The 18,824-nt window shown below is 45.3% G+C and overlaps 1 protein-coding gene across 3 annotated transcripts in view; it reads right to left on the bottom strand.

Annotated features, from left to right (window-relative positions):
• The window catches only part of SMG7 (SMG7 nonsense mediated mRNA decay factor), a 988,399-nt gene that overhangs the window by 729,574 nt on the left and 240,001 nt on the right, over positions 1 to 18,824 (bottom strand). For all 3 annotated transcript variants that reach the window (XM_044085293.1, XM_044085292.1, XM_044085294.1), the window contains exon 6: positions 18,608 to 18,679. In XM_044085293.1, coding sequence (XP_043941228.1) covers positions 18,608 to 18,679 — 72 coding nt within the window. The remainder of the gene's footprint in view (positions 1 to 18,607; positions 18,680 to 18,824) is intronic.

Raw genomic sequence — 18,824 nt, 5'->3', positions numbered from 1 at the left:
GAAATCTTTTGTTTTGATAGTTCCAAGGTGGGTTTGTAGATATTTTAACATATGGAACTGACAGTTGATTGCTCTGACAGCTAAGGTTACAGAGGTGTATACTTTTTTACCCCAGCTGTCCAGAGCTCTGGAATCCTTGTCAGAAAGAATAGGATTCTTAGCTCCTTTAGGTCCCTGTGTAATGACCCCTGGGTCTGCAGCAGGATTTCTGTACAGGTATTTGCGAGAATCAGGTACTCTAATACCTGTCAGGTTTACTGGGAGCAGGTGGGAGGGAATCAGTGGCTAAGCTGGATTCATGTAAAACATCATCCACCACTTCTAAAACAGGGGAGATGGCCAAGGGTCTGTGCTGGGGGCAGGTCCAGAAACTCTCCAAGTATTTTCTTAGACTGGGGGAAGTCCTGAGATTCCCACTGGAAATGTTCCCTGAGGGTGTGAAAGGTTTCCCCAAAGGAAAGGTCCTTTGGAGTGGAGGCAAAAAGAATAGTTGTGTAAAATCTTACCATAACCATAGATGTCCCGCTCTTCCATGTTGCAGTATTCTAGTTGCGGGATTTCCTGCCCTCAAGCGACTGGAACGTTGGCTCCTATACAAAAGCTTCAGCTTGGCTGCTGCAGCATGTGTGGGACGTCAGGCATAAGGCCATAAACCAGGGGCCTTAAATGTGACGTCCGCACGCACAATCCTCAGAACTTGAAGGCCGGCAGATAGAGAAGGCAGCACAGCAGGAGGAATGCTAGTCTGGACAGATGTGTGACCTTGGTGTCCTTCAGTATCATAGATAGGTCCAGGTCTTAGCTGGGGCTAAAGGAGAAAGAATTGGGGGTAATGGTGGGTGGGAAGGAATACTGCAACATGGAAGAGGAGGACACCTATGGTTATGGTATGATTTTACACAACTGTTCTATGTCCTGCTAGTCCTATGTTACAGTATTCTTAGTTGTAGGAGAGTACCACAACTTAAATGGATGAGAGGGTGGCAGGATGCTGAAGAGGATTCTACAAAACCCTGTAGGATTGCCCTGGTGTTTCCTGCCCATGCTCTGGAAACTTGGGCAAGTTTGTAATGTTTGGTGAAAGTATGGATAGTGGACCATGTGGCTGCTTCCATAATGGATGCAATGTCCAGACATTTTATGAAAGCCTTGGAAGAGGCCACAGCCCTACTGAAATAGGCCTTTACTCCCACTGGGGGAGATTTTTTCCATGGCAGCAGTAACAGACAGATAATTTTCCAGATCTAGCATGCGATGGTTTGTTTGGAGACTGCTTTGCCCAGGGCTTTGGGGTGAAGAGAGACAGAGCTGCTTAGATTTCCTAATGGTTTTGGTTTTGTCCAGGTAGAATCTTAGTTGCCTGTGCACATCTAAGAAGTAAAATAAGGAGTGCAGTATTCTCTCCCCTTCATTAGTGGGGGAGGGAAAGAAAGTGGGTAGGTGGATAGATTGGTTTAGAGAAAAGTTATTGACCACCTTGGGCATAAAGGAGGGATTAGTTTGCAGGGTGACTCTGTCTTTGGGGAAGGTGGTGTAGGGAGAGCAGGCCATTAAGGCCTGCAACTCTCGACACCCTTCTGGCTGAAGTGATAGCTACTAGAAGTACAGTTTTCCATGTACACATATGTAGGGAAGAAGTCCCAGCTGGTTCGACAGGGTGTTGGGTTAGTTTTTCCAGGATGTAGTTAAAGTCCCAGGGTGGAGGGATAGGTTTCTTTGGTGGTCTTATGTGCAAGACCCCTTTAAGGAAGAACTTTACATCGAGCCTGGCTAGCAAGGGGGGATCAAGTGGCAAACAGGTTGATATAGCAGAAAGGTGTACTTTCACTGAAAAGTAGGAAAGTCTGCTTTTAATCAATTGACACACAAGTGAGGACAAGGGGGCATCTGCAGCGGAAGGGTCCCTTCCCTTGTCCAGACACTACTTTGTGAATCTTTACCACTTAGGTAAAATTTTCTGGTGGTAGGGTCCCTTGCCTCCCTCAGGACTGAAAGCACGTCCTCTGAGAAGTGGTGTCTGAAGAGGATCAAAAGTTTATCACCCATGAGTCAGGATAACATCTGCAAGTGTGGGTGAAGGAGAGTTCCTTTGTCTTGCGTCAGGAGGTCCACCTTGTAGGGTAACTTGTAGTGACTGCCCTTGGCTAGATGGAGAAGTAGTGGGAATCAGTGCTGCCTTGGCCAGTAGAGAGTCACTAACAAGATTTTTGGTTTGTTCTTCTGGATTTTCAGGAGGACTTTCTGAATCATTGGGAAGGGGGGGGGGGCATAAAGAAACTTCTCCTCCAGAGATGCTGAAACCATCCACTCTCCATGCTATAGGGGAGTAGGTCTTTGTGCAGAAGGCCTGCAGCTGCTTATTCTGGGGGGAGGCAAACAAGTCTATTTGTGGAGTACCCCACCGGTGGACTATGTCTAGAAAGACCCCCCCCCCCGTCCAACATCCATTCGTGCTGTGGAGAGGAAGTCCAGCTTAGGAGATCTGCTTGCTTGTTGTCCTGCAAGGGGATGTAGATCGCCTGCAGGACCACGTTCTAGCGAGAGGCTAGGTCCCACATCAGTGTCAGCCTGCATAGCGGGTAGGTCTTTGTTCCTCCCTGTTTGTTGAGGTACCACATGACAGTGGCATTGTCATCACTATCAGGAGCACCCCTGGTACAAGACTGGGAATAAAGGTCTTTAGAGCTAGGAAGACTGCTGTCATTTCCCTGACACTGATGTGCTTGGACTGTAGAGAAGGGTGCTACTTTTCCCGAACCCGTAGGATGCTAGTGTTGCTCTCCAATCTGAATCTGAGGCATCTGTATGCAATGTTTGGGATGGGGTGGAGGGCTGCAGTGGGAGTCCCAGGTTTAGTTGGACTTGGTGGATCCACCAGCTGATTTCTGTCTTTAGACAGGGAAGGAGGGGAACAACCTGTTCTAAGTGATATAGGTGTTGGGACCAAATGTTTCTGAGGTACCACTGTAGCTTGCACATGTGCATTCTGGCCAGTGGTAGCATGGGGATGGTTGCTGCCATTAAGCCCAGGAGATAAAGAAATTGCCTTGCTGTCACCTTCTGGGAGTGAAGGATTTCCTGGAACTGGGAAGTCAGGGATATAGCCTTGTCCTGTGGGAGAAAAGCCTTCATTTTGTCCGTTCTGATTCTGCAGCCTAGGAAAATCTTGTCCTGACCTGGGTTCAAGGAGGTACTTTGGGAGGTTGATGGTAAATCCTAGATTTTGCAGAAGGGACATGGTGAAGTGTGGATGCCTTGAGAGAGTATCATTAGACTCTGCTAGTATTAGGATGTCATCCAGATATGGGTAAATCTGGACTCCCTGAGTTCTGCAGAAGGCATTGGCTGGGGCTAGGCACTTGACTCGGGGGGGGGGGGGGGCAGTGGATAAACCAAAGGGCAAGGCAGTAAATTGGAAATGAGAAGAAGGTCCAGAGAAACACAGGAATTGTCTGTGGGAAGTCCTGATGGGAATGTGTAAGTAGGCTTCTTTTAGGTCCAGGGTGGTCATAAAAGCCGTGGCTGGTATTAGAGACAACAGAGTGGGGAGTGACAGCATTTTGAAGGAGGGTACCTGAAGGTGTAGATTTAGAAAGGCGAGATCCAGGATAAGTCTCCAGGGGCCATCTTTTTTGGGGACCAGGAAGAGACGGGAGTAGAATCCCTTTCCTTCCTGTCCTGATGGGACAGGTTCTATGGTGCCTAGCTTTAGCAGGTCTGACAAAACTTGTAGGAGATGAATTTGGTTTTTGGGTGGAAAAGGAATCTCTCCTGGGTGGAATTTCTTTCCAGGATAGGAAGTACCCTTTTTGGATAACAGATAGGACCCACTGGTTTATGGTGATGGATTGCCAGTGGGGGAGACAGTGGGGAAGGCATGCTGAGAGTGGTAGGTGGGCAAGGCAGTCGTGCATTATTGGGACCTCCATCCTGAAAGGGTTATCTGGGCTGAGAAGGTGGGTGCAGTAGGTCTTCCTGCCCCTCTTCTAGATCTGGAAGAGGAAGCAGCTGTCAGAGGAGGGCTACACCTTACAAAAAGTGGTTTTAGCAAGGTAGTTCCTGTAATATTTGGTAATGGGGGACACCAGCAGATGTTTGATGTCCTGTAATTCTTTACTTTTTTTCTGCAGATTCTTGAACAGGTCTGCAGATTGTTTCCCAAAAAGGACACTGTGATCCAGGGGGGCATCCAAGATTTTGGACTTGGTCTTCTGGGAGATTCTGAAGTCTCAGGCAAGAGTATCTCTGAGGACAGAAGCAGATGCTGCAGAGCAAGCAGATGCTTCTGCAGCATCATAGCTGCATCTATTAGAGTGTCTGGCTACTTGTGTAGCCAGAGAATGTTTGGAGGAGATGTCAGCCTTAATGTGGCTGTCAGGGATAGAGGCCAGCATGGAGGAGGCTTGAGAAACCAAGTCTAGAGCATTCATAGTCATGTGGGTCTGATAATTTATGGCTCTGAATGCCAAAGTGGAGGATGTGTATACCTTCTTTCTCATCCCTATCCATATATTTACTATCTTTATCTGTGGGTAGGAGGGAGGCGGAAGGTAGCAGTCTAGACAGTTTATCAGTAGTGGTGGCAATAACAGCTGGGTCCGCCAAGGGGGGTTTACCTAGGAATTGTTGCTCTTCTGGCACTTTATAGAAGTGGCCAGGGTGCTTAGGGCCAAAGGCTTGGAGTCTGGGATGTTAGAAGCTGAATTAAAGGCATCCAGGTAAGCAGGTAACACCAGAGGGACAGCTGAAGGGGAGGGTGAATCCACGTGAAGCAGCTCAAAGTACCTCTTTTTGGTGTCAGTCATTTGGGAAGTGTCTCATTTGAAGTAATCTTTCATCTTGGTGATGGTCTCACCAAAGGTAATATTCTCAGGGGGAGAATCCCCTTCAACAGATTCCTCATCAGGAGAATAGTACTCCTGGGCAGAAGCAATCTGGGGTGTATATCAAATAGAGTCCTCTGAGGAAGAAAAGGAAGAATCATGCTCTTCCTCCCTAACCTGAGAAGTCATGGGTGGGAGAGAAGAGGCAGATGCAGGCCTAGGGCTCAGCACAGGCAGAGTAGTGGGGGCTGAGGCTGAAGGCCTATTGGCCATAAAATCGTGCACAAGAGAGGAAGTAAAAGTCTGCCAATCTAGTATGGCTTCTGGAGAGGAGGAGGTATGTCTTTTTTGGCCGTGGTGGAGGTAGGAACCAGCCTGGCGTCAGGTTTTGAAGTTAACATTTCCGAAGTCTGGATCCAGGTCGAAGGTACCACAGAAACTGGTTCCCTCTCGACATCGATGGTAGTCTGTGTCTGGGCAAGCTGCGAGGACATGCCTGTCGTCGGCTGTGCAACAGCTTCCTCAAAGGCAGTAGACGGATCCACCGAGTGCTCAACTCCTAGATTGGCAGTTGGTGGGGGCATCGGGAAGCGGAGAGGTAGGCTAGGAAGGCCTAGGAATCTTGGCCTTCTTTCATGGAGGTCCGGATGTGACCTCCAATGCGAGATCCATTCTAAGGACTAACCGTTTAAGGAGCTGGTTTTCTACGTAATGATTTAAAGTGGCCAGCTGGCTGCGTAGGGTCTTCGGCACAAATGACTGACAAATTGAGCAGGTGAAATGGTCGTGTTCCCAGCTCAAGCAAAAAACACACCTATCATGGGAGTCTTTATAGGATACCTGGCGCCCAAACTGGCACCTTCCATTTTTACCAGACATCAGCTAAAGACTACAACAACCAACCCTAAGTGATAATCGGTAAAACAAGAAAAAATCAGAAATCCAATGGGTTACTTAGCTTTATTGATGTGACGTCTGTGAAGGAGTGATCGTCTGCGGCTGAAAAGTTTGGAGGATTGTGTGGGTGGATGTCACATTTAAGGCCCCTGGCTTATGGCCTTACATCGGATGTCCCACGCATGTTGCAAGATCCAAGCTGAAGCTTTTGTATAGGAGCCGACATACCAGTGACCTGAGGACAGGAAATCCCACAACTAGAATACTGCAACATAGGAATAAGAAGGACATAAGATGAATTCCTCTGAATCTGAATCCTCGTAAGCAGTCAGAGGATGCTGTTCCTCTACAAAATCTGAACAGTCAGATTCCTGTTCTGTCATAATTTCTGGAGAGGGGTGCCTTTTCCTTTTAGAAGTTGTGGCCTGACTACCCCAGATAAGGGAGATGATATCCTCCGCCATTTTAAACATTTGTGCTTGGGGTGGTGGAACAAGAGCAAGATAGTGGCTATAAGCAGATTTTCTAGGAGTGGCCTGGCTTGTAGGCCTGAGAGTATCTGTCGGTCTGAGAGAAATGGTAGTCGGATGAGAAGACGTTTTTTGTCTAGATTCGGTAGTGCAAAAGGCCTCCTCAGAAGCCGGTGCCTGCATCACAGCTCCGGACCCAAGAGGCAGAGACAGCCAAAGGCCCGGAAGACTAAGAAGATTTCTGCGGTATACCAGACTCCAAAAGGGTCTCAGTAGAGGCCTGTGTAGATGTCGAATCGGGCATCAGGGGCTGTGAAAGTGCCTCACTGAACTGCGGAGAAAGTACAGTTGTGTACACTTACCATAAATGTAGATGTTAGAGTGTCTTCACTGTTGCAGTCATGACTGTAGGGTTCTCCCCTGCCGGCAGGCAGTCCTCGGTCGGCCAGAATCCCAAAGTCTGGGTCCGGCGTCGGCTGTTCAGCCATGCTCCCTGACGTCAGAGCACCAGGAAAACAAAGCTGACAGCTGACGCCATGTTCTCCAGTTTTTCTTGCCCCAGATGTCAGGAGTCCCAAAATGAATACGGTCCCATACCCTTTGCAAATACACCTCAGAAGAATGGTGAAAAAAGGAACCACACAAAAGTAAAAATAAGAGGGGACAGGAGGGAGGGAAACCCAGACTGCAACAGTGAAGACACTCAAACATCTACATTTATGGTAAGTGTACACAACTGTACTATGTTCATCGTGTTTCACTGTTGCAGTCATGACTGTAGGGTAGAATCCCACAGCAGAATGAAAGGGAGGTGGTCATAAAGAAGAAGGGGTGGCTAAAAGGCCCTGCAAGACTGCAGAAGCAAAGCCTGCCCTAGACTTAGAGTAGAGAGGTAGATTGTAGTGCTTTGAAAAGGTATGCACTGAACTCCAAGTTGCAGCTTCCAAAATGTCTTTGGTAGGAACTCCCCTGAGGAAGGCAGCGGAAGTGGCAGCAGCTCTGGTGGAATGAGTCCTTATACTCCCTGGGATTTGCTTTCCATGGTGTGAATAGCAAAATCTGATTCCATGAGCAATCCATTTAGAAATGGTCTGTTTTGAAATGGCTTTACCTTGGGAACTTGAAGCATAAGAAACAAACAATTGCTCTGATTTCCTGATGTCCTTAGTTCTGTCCAGGTAAAAACGTAGTTGTCTGTGTACATCCAAGGAATGTAAGATCCTTTACCCTTTATTTTGAGGAGTGGGGAAAAAAGTTGGCAAGTGAATAGTTTGATTTAAAGCCACTTTGGAAACCACCTTAGGCATGAAAGTAGGATTAGTCCTTAAAGACACCCTGTCTTGATGAAAAATAATATAAGGTTCCACAGCCATAAGAGCTTGCAACTCTGAAACTCTCCTGGCAGAGGTCAGAGCTAACAGGATGGCTGTTTTCCAAGATATAAACTTGATGTCAGAAGTGGCAGCAGGCTCAAAAGGAGGTAAGGTGAGCTTTTCCAAAACATAATTGAGATCCCAAGCAGGAATGGGAGGAGATCTAGGGGGCCTTAAGTTCTTAGCTCCTCTGAGAAACTGTCTCATGAGCTGGTGGGAAAAGATTGGAGGGTCTGTATTATAATGACCAGAAATAGCAGAGGCATGCATCTTAATGGAAGAGAAGGAAAGGCCCTTATGTAAGAGGTCTGTCAGGTAAAGTAAAATCAAAGGAATGTTAGGAAGAGGATCAGAATCCTGAGCCTGCATCCAGGAACAAAATCTTTTCCATTTTCCTGCATAAGATTTTCTAGTGCTAGGATGTCTGGCTTCTAAAATGACATCCATAACCTGCTTGGGTAGGAGAGAATGAATCAAAGACCCTGGATTAACCAGGCCGCCAGGCTGAGAGTTCTGACATGGGAGTGTAGAACCTGACCCTGGTGTTGGGACAGAAGGTTTGGAGTCTGTGGTAAAACCCAAGGGGGCTCCAGACAAAGATTTTTCAGAGTTGGGTACCAAAACTGTCGAGGCCAATTTGGGGCCAGCAAGATTATCATCTTGGGCTTGTCCTGTTTGATCTTTAATAATACCCGTGGAAGAAGAGGAAGAGTCGCAAAGACATATCCCGAGAGGTTTCTCCAACTGAATGATAGTGCATCCACTTTCCAAGCCTGTTCGTAGAAAGTCCTGGTGCAAAAAATCTGTAGTTGATGATTGAGGTGGGATGCAAAGAGGTCTATTCGAGGACATCCCCAGACTGCTGTTATCTTGAATATTTCGGTGTCCAGCATCCACTCGTGTGGGTCCGAAAGGTTTCTGCTCAGACTGTCTGCCAGGAAGTTTTGCTTTCCTGGTAGAAACTGAGCTTGAAGGTCCAGATTGCAAACTACAGCTGTGTTCCACAGATCCATGGCTAGTCTGCAAAGGGGGTAGGAATGAGGTCCCCCTTGCTTGTTTATGTACCACATAACTGTGGTGTTGTCTGTCCGTATCAGTAGTTGTCCTGGTTGTAGAAGATTCCTGAAGGCCAACAGAGCTTTCTGAATGGCTAACATTTCCTTTAAATTAATATGCAGATGCTTTTGATCCTTTGTCCAAAGGCCCTGCAGACAGTTGCCCTGAAAATGGGATCCCCATGCATAATCTTAGGCATCCGTGGTTAGTATCGGAGTGGCAGGAGGCAGACAGAAGGGTTTTCCTTTGTTTAGAGTACATGCCTTAGACCACCAAAGGAATTCCTTTTGAAGACAAGGCAGGACGGAGATCAGTATGTCTCAACTGTGGCAATGCTGAGACCATACAGTTTTTAGGTACCACTGTATTTTCCTCATATGTAGTCTTGCATATGGTACGAGAAGGATGCAGGAGGCCATGTAACCCAAAGCCTGCAGGAATCTCCTTGTAGATAGCTGAATTAAAGTTGCCAAGGTTTTGAAAGTTGAAGTCAGCTGTAACTGCTTTTCGTACGTCAGAAATGCCATCTGGGTTGTTGTGTTTAGAGAAGTGCCCATAAAAATTATCCGCTGTGAGGGTGTCAAATTTGACTTTTTTATGTTTACAGTGAATCCCAGGAACTTGAGAAGATTCTGAACAAACTGTAGATGCTGGAGTAAGACATCCTTGCTGAATGCCTGAATAAGACAGTCGTCCAGATAAGGGTAAATTTGAATTCCCTTGAGTCTGCAATAAGCTACTACTGGAGCCAGGCATTTGGTGAAGACCCTGGGCGCAGTAGACAATCCAAAGGGCAGCGCAGAGAATTCAAAGTGCCTCGATCCGGCCTTGAACCTGAGGTATTTTCTGCAGTCCTGCCTGATGGGAATGTGTAAATATGCCTCCTTTAAATCTAAAGTTACCATCCATGCATTTTTGGTCAGCATTGGAAGTAGCTGCTGTACAAGTAAGCATCTTGAATTTTGGTATCTCTAGAAAAGTGTTCAAGACTGACAGATCCAGAATGGGTCTCCATGAATTTTGCTTCCTGGGGACTAGAAAGAGCCTTGAGTAAAAACCTTGTCCCATCTCTGAAAGTGGAACTAGTTCTATGGCTTTCATAGCCAAGAGAGCTTCCACCTGGTTTAAGGCCTCTGTCCATTGATGTTTTGGAAGATCTGGCCATCCGCTTGGCCTTGGTAGGGTATGAAAATGGAATTTGTAACCTCTTGAAACCACATCCAGAACCCACTTGTCTTGGGTTATACGAGTCCAATTTTGGTGAAAAAGAGAAAGTTTTCCTCCGAGAGGGGCTTCCAGGCAAGAAGTTCCTGCAGCCCAACAGAGGGAGTCATTGAGTCTGTTTCCTATGAGCTTGTGACCTGTCCTCTCCTCCCTCTAGGGGTGGAAGCAGTCCACTGTCTTGGTCTATAAGAGGCTTGTGTTTGAGGCCTTCCTCGGGAACGTCTGTATCTACCCCCTCTGAGGCCTGCCTGAATTGGGAAAGGACCAATTTTTAGTAGGCCAATTCCTACTAAATCTGGGTGGCTGTACTTGTAAGAAATCTTTAACTGTTTGCATGGATTTTGCCTTGTCCTCCATCTTTTTAATCACCTCTTCAGCTTTAGATCCAAGCAAAACAGTATGCTGGAAGTACAGTTTTGTACCTACCATAAAAGTAGATGTTCGAGTGCTAATACAGCTGCAGTCATAACAGATGGGTTCTCCTACCGTCAGGCGGGTCCTCGGTCAGCCGAATTCCAAAGTCTAGGTCCGGCGTCAGTTGTTATCGCTTCTTCCCTGACGTCAGTGTGACAGGGTTATAAAAGAACCAGCCGACGCCATTTTCCCCAGTTTTTCTTGCCCCAGATGTCAGGTGCCCCCAGAAGGAAGGCAATACATAAATTTGCGTGATAAAGCAATGCAATATAATTCAAATATAGTAGTGCAATCAAATACATCCAGAATGGATACCCCAATCAGGTAGCATGAGTAGGTGTTAGCCAATAGTCCTGTCCCAAGAGGGGAAGGAGGGAGGGAAACCTGGACTGCAGCTGTATTAGCACTCGAACATCTACATTTATGGTAGGTACAAAACTGTACTATGTTCATAGTGCATACAGCTGCAGTCATAACAGATGGGTAGAATCCCAAAGCTAAGAAAGGGGTGGTAGGCACTAGGTGGAACTAGGAGGAGCCAGAATGCCCTGCAAGACTGCAGTGGCAAAGCCCGCTCTAGATTTGGAGTATAATGGAAGGTGGTAGTGCTTGGAGAAGGTATGCACAGAGCTTCAAGTGGCTGCTTCCAAAATATCTTTGGTAGGAACTCCTCTGAGAAAAGCTGCAGAGGTAGCCGTGGCCCTTGTGGAGTGAGGTCTGATGCCTGTAGGTACAGTTTTGCCATGAAAAGAATAGCAAAAGCGTATGCAGTGGGCTATCCATTTTGAGACAGTCTGTTTGGAAATTGGCTTTCCTTGTGCTCCTATAGCATAAGACACAAAGAGCTGATCTGATTTCCTGAAAGGCTTTGTTCTGTCCAAATAGTAACGCAGTTGTCTGTGGATGTCCAAGGAATGTAGTAATCTCTCCCCTTTGTTTTGAGGATTAGGATAAAAGGTAGGTAAGTGTATAGCCTGATTCAAAGCTACCCTGGATACCACTTTTGGCATAAAGGACGGGTTGGTTTGTAAGGAAACTCTGTCCGGATGGAAGATGATGAAAGGCTGCACAGCCATGAGAGCTTGTAGTTCCGATACCCTACGAGCTGAGGTAATAGCCAGAAGGAAAGCTGTTTTCCAGGACAAATATTGCAAATCTGATGAGGCAGCTGGCTTAAAAGGAGGCAAAGTCAGTTTTTCTAGTATGAAATTGAGATCCCAAGCAGGTATTGGTTGTTTCCTTGGGGGTTTTAGATTCTTAGCCCCTCTGAGGAACTGTCTTAAGAGGGGGTGAGAGAATAAGGGTGGATCAGTGTTGTATTCTGCAGAAATGGTTGAGGCATGGATTTTGATGGAGGAGAAAAAGTCCACTGCTTAGCAGCTCAGCTAGATACTGTAATATTTGAGGTAAATTCAGTTTTCCAGGATCCTGGCCCTTTTTCTCATTCCAGACACAAAACCGCTTCCATTTTGCGGAGTAAGCTTTTCTGGTAGACGGCCTTCTGGCCTCCAAAATGACATCCTGCACCTCCTTGGAGAGTAGGGTCTGTTGTGAAGCTAAGGAATCTTCCATGCGGCCAAATTGAGTGTTTTTAGCTGACTGTGAAGAGTTTTGAAGCTGTGCTGAGTCAGAAGAAGAGGCATTATAGGTAGGGTCCATGGTGGGGAATGCGTCAGGCTCCTCAGGAGTGGGTACCAGTGCTGTCTTGGCCAGTCTGGAGCAATGAGAATCATCTTCGGTCTGTCTGCTCTGGTTTTTAATAGAACTTTGGGCAGCAGAGGAAGATGTGGAAAGGCATAAACTGTCATTGTTGTCCAACTGAAAGAGAGCGCGTCCACTCTCCAGGCCTGTGGATGAAAAGTCCTTGAGCAGAATTTTGTCAATTGGTGATTTTTGTGGGAGGCAAAGAGATCTATGTCTGGCCTTCCCCATGCTCGAATTATCTCTGTAAAAACTTGAGGATGCAACTTCCATTCATGTGGATCTGTCATATTTCTGCTTAGGTTGTCTGCCAGCGTGTTTTCCTTGCCTGGTAAGTACTGTGCTTGAAGTTCGATTTGTAATTCCAGAGCCATGTTCCAAAGTGACATGGCCAGCCTGCATAGGGGGTATGAATGGGTTCCTCCCTGTTTGTTTATGTACCACATTACTGTGGTGTTGTCTGTCCTTATCAATAGTTGACCTGGATGCAGGTGGTCTTTGAAAGCTATAATAGCATTTATTACTGCTAGCATTTCCTTTTGATTGATGTGAAGGTGCTTTTCTTTTTGGGACCATTTGCCCTGATCTGTCATATGTGCCCCCCAGGCGTAGTCAGAGGCGTCTGTTGTGATGACTTGATTTGCTTGAGGCTTGCAGAATGGGAGACCTGTGTTTGTTTGGCATGCTTGAGCCCACCACAGAAATTCCTTTTGAAGACATGGAATTAGTGGTATTATTGTTTCCAAACTGTGGCTATGCTGAGACCATAGGTTTTTCAGGTACCATTGAAGTTTCCTCATATGCAGCTTTGCACATGGGATTAGTAGGATGCAAGATGCCATGAATCCCAGAGCCTGCAGGATTTTCCTTGCAGTCAGCCTGGTGAAATTTGCTAGTTTTCTGAAGTATTGAGTTAGTTGCCCCTGTTTCTCTGGCGTGAGGTAGGCCATCTGGGTGTTTGTGTCCAAGTTGGCACCCAGGAAAATTATTTTCAGAGAGGGTATTAGCCTTGATTTCTTTTTGTTGACTGTGTATCCCAGAGAATTCAACAGCATTATTACAAAAGCCAGGTGTTTCAGAAGTATGTGCTTGCTGTCCGCTTGGATCAGGCAATCGTCCAAATAGGGGTATATTTGTATCCCTTGAAGTCTGCAGTAGGCAATTACTCATGCCAGGCATTTCGTGAATACTCTGGGCACAGTAGATAAGCCAAAGGGCAATGCAGAGAATTGATAATGGGTTGAACCTGCAAGAAATCTGAGGTATCTTCTGCAATTTTGTCTGATTGGGACATGCAGGTATGCCTCCTTGAGGTCCAATGTTACCAGCCAAGACTCCTTGCCCAGCATGGGAAGAAGCTGCTGTAATGTGAGCATCTTGAATTTTGGCACGAGTAAAAATGTGTTTAGGTCCAAAATAGGTCTCCAATCTTTTCCCTTCCTTGGTACCAGGAAGTCTGGAATAAAAACCTTGACCTTGTTCTTGAGTAGGTACCTCTTGAATAGCTTTCATGTCCATGAGATCTGAAATTTGTCTTTGTGCCTCTGCCCTTTGATTGAGTGGCAGGTTTGGTATGCCTCTCATTTTTGGAAGGGTGTGAAAATGGAATCTGTAGCCTCTGTTTATAATGTCCAGGATCCATTTGTCTTTTGTGACAATATGCCAATTTTTCGAAAATAATGCCAGTTTTCCACCTAAGGGTGCTGCCATTTGAACCTTGCTTGGCATGCAAAGGGGAAAGTCATTGGGTTTGCTTTCTGAATGGCTGCAAACCATCCTCACCACCTCTTTGTGTAGGAGCTTGCCATTGTCTGCCTCTAAACAATCCTTGAGATTGCCCTCTGCCCCTCGGGCGCCTGTATCTACCTCTTTGGGGTCTGTCCGTGGCTGGAAAGGACCAATTTTTGGAAGGCCAATTTCTACTGAAACGTGTAAGTTGTACCTGTAGAAAATCTTTCACTGTTTGCATTGATTTAGCCTTTTCCTCCATTTTCTTTAATACCTCCTCAGCTTTAACACCAAATAATACATCCTTTTGTAGAGGGGCGTCTAGTAATTTAGCTTTGACATGATCTGTCTACATATTGAGTTTCACCACCAGAAGTGGCTTCGGTATCTGTAGTCAGGGTGTGGGCCGAGGAGCCTGCGACCTCGGGCACAGTAAACACTGCCAATGAAGTGTCGTCGGTAGGCAGGGGTTGCGTAGGCACCTCACTGAGAACCGGACCACCTGTAGCCGGCTTTGGCGTGGTGTCGGTAGAGGCCGCGGACCTCGTGTGTCGGTCCTTATCTTTGCGTTTTTTAGACAAAACTGGAGTCGGAGTATCCGACGACATAATGTAGTTAAATTTTTTACCAAAATAGTGCTGGACGAACTCCGCCTGACGCTTAATGGTGCATTTGTTGAAGGTAGCACAAAAACGACAGACCGAGACGTCGTGGTCTGGGCCTAAGCAAGGAATGCAGAGGGAATGAAAATCCTTATGCGGTATTTGCTTCCCACATGAAATACAATTATTAACTTTGTCTGACATCGGTCTGAGGCAAGAAAAGTTTCAACGGGTACTTAGCTTTCAAGAAGACTTCGGTTGCAAAATTTTCGTAATTTCAGGAGCTGGCCGACCGGCACTTGCGAACTGCTTCTGCTTCAGGCACCGCGCGGCAAGAAAGACTGAAGAAAATGGCGTCGGCTGGTTCTTTCATACCCCTGTCGCACTGACGTCAGGGAAGAAGCGACGACAACTGATGCCGGACCTAGACTTTGGAATTCGGCCGACCGAGGACCCGCCTGACGGCAGGAGAACCCATCTGTTATGACTGCAGCTGTATGCATGATGAACATTGGTTTCTGTGACTTGGGAGCCGGATGAGAAGAGGCCTGTGATGCAGTCTTTGATTTGGAAGGAGTCTTTGCCTTTGTCTTTGCCTTTGTTAGAAGCTGAGTAGGCCTGAAAACCCCTTCGGAAGCCGGTACCTGCACAGCGGCTCCGGACCCATCCGAAGAAGCATTGTCCGAAGGTCCTGCAACAGAAATATTCAAAGGCCTAGTTGGCTCCTCGTGGGAGTCCGTTTCGGCCATCGGTTCTGAAATGGCCAACGACAGGGGCTGCAAAAGCGCCTCACTGACGACGGCCAAACTTGAAGCTGGCTCTGCTTGAACGATATCATCTGATTTGAACCTCGGAGGCCTGTCTTTGTCCTTGCGTCGTTTGTGAACTCCGGTAGCCGGAACCGTATCCAACATTTTGTAATTAAAACGCCTACCGAAGTAATGAAATGCAAAATCATACCTTCGTTTAATTGTACGTTGATTGAATCTAGCACAAAACCGACAACTAGCTACATCGTGGTCAGGGCCTAAGCAAGGAATACAGTAAGAATGAAAATCCTTGAGGTATTTGCTTCCCACATGAAATACAATTATTAACTTTTTCTGACATCGGACTGGAGCAAGAAAAAAGTTTCCCCAACGGGGTACTTAGCTTTGAGTAGGAGAAAAAAGTCTTCGGACTGAAGTTTGTTCAGAAAAAATGGTCAGGAGTCAGCCGACCGGCACTTGCTAACTGCTATCACCGCACGGCAAGAAAGACTGGAGAACATGGTGTCGGCTGTCAGCTTTGTACTCCTGGCGCTCTGACGTCAGGGAGCATGGCTGAACAGCCGACGCCGGACTCAGACTTTGGGATTCTGGCCGACCAAGGACTGCCTGCCGGCAGAGGAGAACCCTACAGTCATGACTGCAACAGTGAAACACGATGAACATCTGATGACCTGCTTAGCGGTAGAGTCGTCAGAAGGCTTAGCCTTGTGTGATCTGACTATCTTTATCCCTGTGTTTTTTTTGGAATGTCCATGGATTGTTGGCTGACTGACGCCATATCGGAATGTGAAGACAGAACACGAAAATAACTGTCTACAATAAGAGCTCTACAGAGAATGGTTCTCGCATTAAAGAGGGCACAGAACTGGCAATGGGGGACGTCATGGTCCGGGCCTAAACAAGTGATGCAGTAAGAATGGAAGTCTCAGTGTGGGATCTTCTTTCCACAGGCGAGACAATTGTTAACTTTTTCGGACATCGGTTAGTGCAAGAAAAAAGGGTCCCCAATGGGGTACTTGGCTTTAGACATTTTCAGCTGAAATTCAAACTCTGGTAGCGACCAACCGGCACTCGTGTGAACTGCTTCTGCTACAGGCTCCATGGCAAGAAAGACAGATGTAATGATGTCAGCTGTCTTACTTTATAGTACTGACGACCTGACATCAGACTATAGGGGACTGCAGCCGACGCAGAAAAATATTGACTGTGGCACACTTGGGATACATGTAAGACTCCCATTATTCATTTGTATACTGTCCTTACATTCTCTTTTCACAATCTTTTCAAACCTCATTTCACTGATTCTTATAGTTATAAGGCAATATTTTATATGTTGTGCTAATTATCCCTTTTAGCATCAACTTCTTTTCTAGACTGAAAAACACTACCAGAGCTGGTCTTTCACTTATCCCCTTCCCCATCCCTTTCTCTTTCCTTATATTCTTATAAACCCCTGGTAGGGAAGGGATATGAAGTTACAGTCCAGGCCTCATCCTACTGTATTACCTTTTCCACTCCAGGTATTTGCTTCCAATATCTTGGTTAATCTTCTCCAACCTTCGCTTACCTATTTTCTATATCTGTACTTACAGTCATTCCAATTGGTAAAATATCCATTCCCATGTTAGATTTGTTCTTAGAACCACGTTTTTTTTAGAATCCTTTCTTCAACTTTATGAACATAATATTTAGTATGGTCGTGATTATTCTCCTTAAGGACCTGCATCAAAAATTCTACTCTCTCCCTACTTCCCAAAATCCATCCACCTCATTTCATTATCCTTAATTTCCACTTTGACATATGTATATGAGCCTTAGGTGTGTACCTCTGAAGTATCCCTTCAAATCAGGTAACTCCAAACCACCTCGTCCAGCAGGAGAATCATTTACCTCACTTAACTCTTGCAGTCTTTCATCCCAAAATAAATTGTTTCAAATTTTAATAATTATGGTCCACACTTTCTTTGAACAATAAAAATAAGCCTGGCCAGTATATAAAATTAAAGGGATTAGAAGCATTTTCATTAATTGTACCTTATTATCCGTATCCACAATCAGTCACTTCCAAATGCTCAGTTTTTGTATTATCTTTTGTTGTCTCCTGCTGCATATCACTAGCTGCCATAACAGACTCAATTTAATATATACGCCCAAATATTTCACCTTATGCCCCCATAAACATGAGTAAGGGTGAACCAATTAATGCATGGGCACAGTTTACCACTACACCATTTGTTTTAAATCCTGAAAATACTTGAAACCATCTTAGAATGTTACTGCATCACTGAAATGTCTTTCTGACTTTATCATACAAAAACATCCTCTGTGAATGAATCTATTACTGATTACCATACTCTTTATATCCTTGGATTTGTGACTTACTTATTTTATTTGCCAATAACTCTAAATACACACATTTTATTTGCCAATAACTCTAAATACAAAGCAAATAAAGGGAGAAAAGGACGCACCTAAATGCTCCTTTGTTCAGACACAGCTTGTCAAAGAACACCCTCATCCTTTTACATACACACACACACGCACACATATACCCCCTAATTAATTCTATGTAAAGTCAGGGGATGCAAATGTTGCAATTGCCTTATTCATTAAATCCCTTCTCTGCAGCAAGATCTTCCCAACTGTAGTGTTTTCTTACACTCTGCTCCCTGGGCCATCACTGCTCTATTATTGTTTATCTACAGGATCTCTGCTTATTCGTTTTGTCATAAGCTCTGTAAGTTTAGCAACAACCCTTTCTACTATCTGTGGCTTACCTTACTTTGCTAAATGTTTTTGTGTATGGGACTTGTTATTAAAAAGGTTGCTGCTTTACAGCTATCTTTCTAAACTCATGCATATTATCCAGATACTACCTTATTTCCTTTTAGCACTTTGAGTCTGCCCTACTTGTTCTGTGCGATTCCCCTTATTCTGCAATACTTTAAACCTTTGCCAACCACACTAAAAAGAATGCTCATTGCTCCACCATCTCTATTTTTAAACTCTTTGCATTTCATCCCACTCAGAAGAAATGTTCATCTTCCCTACAACTCCTGAATCATTTCCACTACTCATTCCTTAAACTCCCATCTGTAACAGATAAGGAGGAAAGTGCCAGTGTCTCATCCTTATCTTAGTTTTTACGGGTGCATGATCTGAAAGTTATTTGAATATGTTTCAAGGTATTCAATTTAATACACATGTTCGTTTGAAACAGAATTTCTATCCAGTCTAGCCCAGTTATTTTATCTTTGTATCTTTGGTAATATGTGCATTTTGTCTAGGCTCCTACTACTGAATTCACATTTTCCATAGCAAACATTTTCAGATATTTCTTTAGAATCACGGGAATTTGCCTAACAGTCAGTGAATATTAAATGATGCACACCATTTCAACTCGTGTTTTACAAGTTCTTTTTTTTGCATAAAAAAGTGACGCTCCAAATGTCAGGTCGCAGCTACTTGATCAACTGTGAAATGTAATCATTCTCTCTCTAAATTATATACTAGAAAGGTTCTCCACTGAAGAAAGAACAAGACACTCACCATTAGATGGAACAAGTTGAGCTGCATGACGGTAGTAGGACTCTGCTTGGCTGGTTTGGTTTCTGTAACGAGCTAACAAAAGGGAAAATATTTAATGAATTTTTAAGATTAAATAATCTCACCATGCTACCAAAAACACTTAATTCATGTCCACATTACAGTACATACTACTTACCACCCTACCCATCAGGAGGTGAGAGTGAAAATAATGGCACAT

The sequence above is a fragment of the Protopterus annectens genome, chromosome 10.part0 (genome assembly GCF_019279795.1).
Source record: "Protopterus annectens isolate FY-2018-M chromosome 10.part0, PAN1.0, whole genome shotgun sequence".
NCBI lineage: Eukaryota > Metazoa > Chordata > Ceratodontiformes > Protopteridae > Protopterus > Protopterus annectens.
The sequence above is the reverse complement of the archived record's forward strand: the minus strand, read 5'-3'. Positions and strand labels throughout refer to the sequence as shown.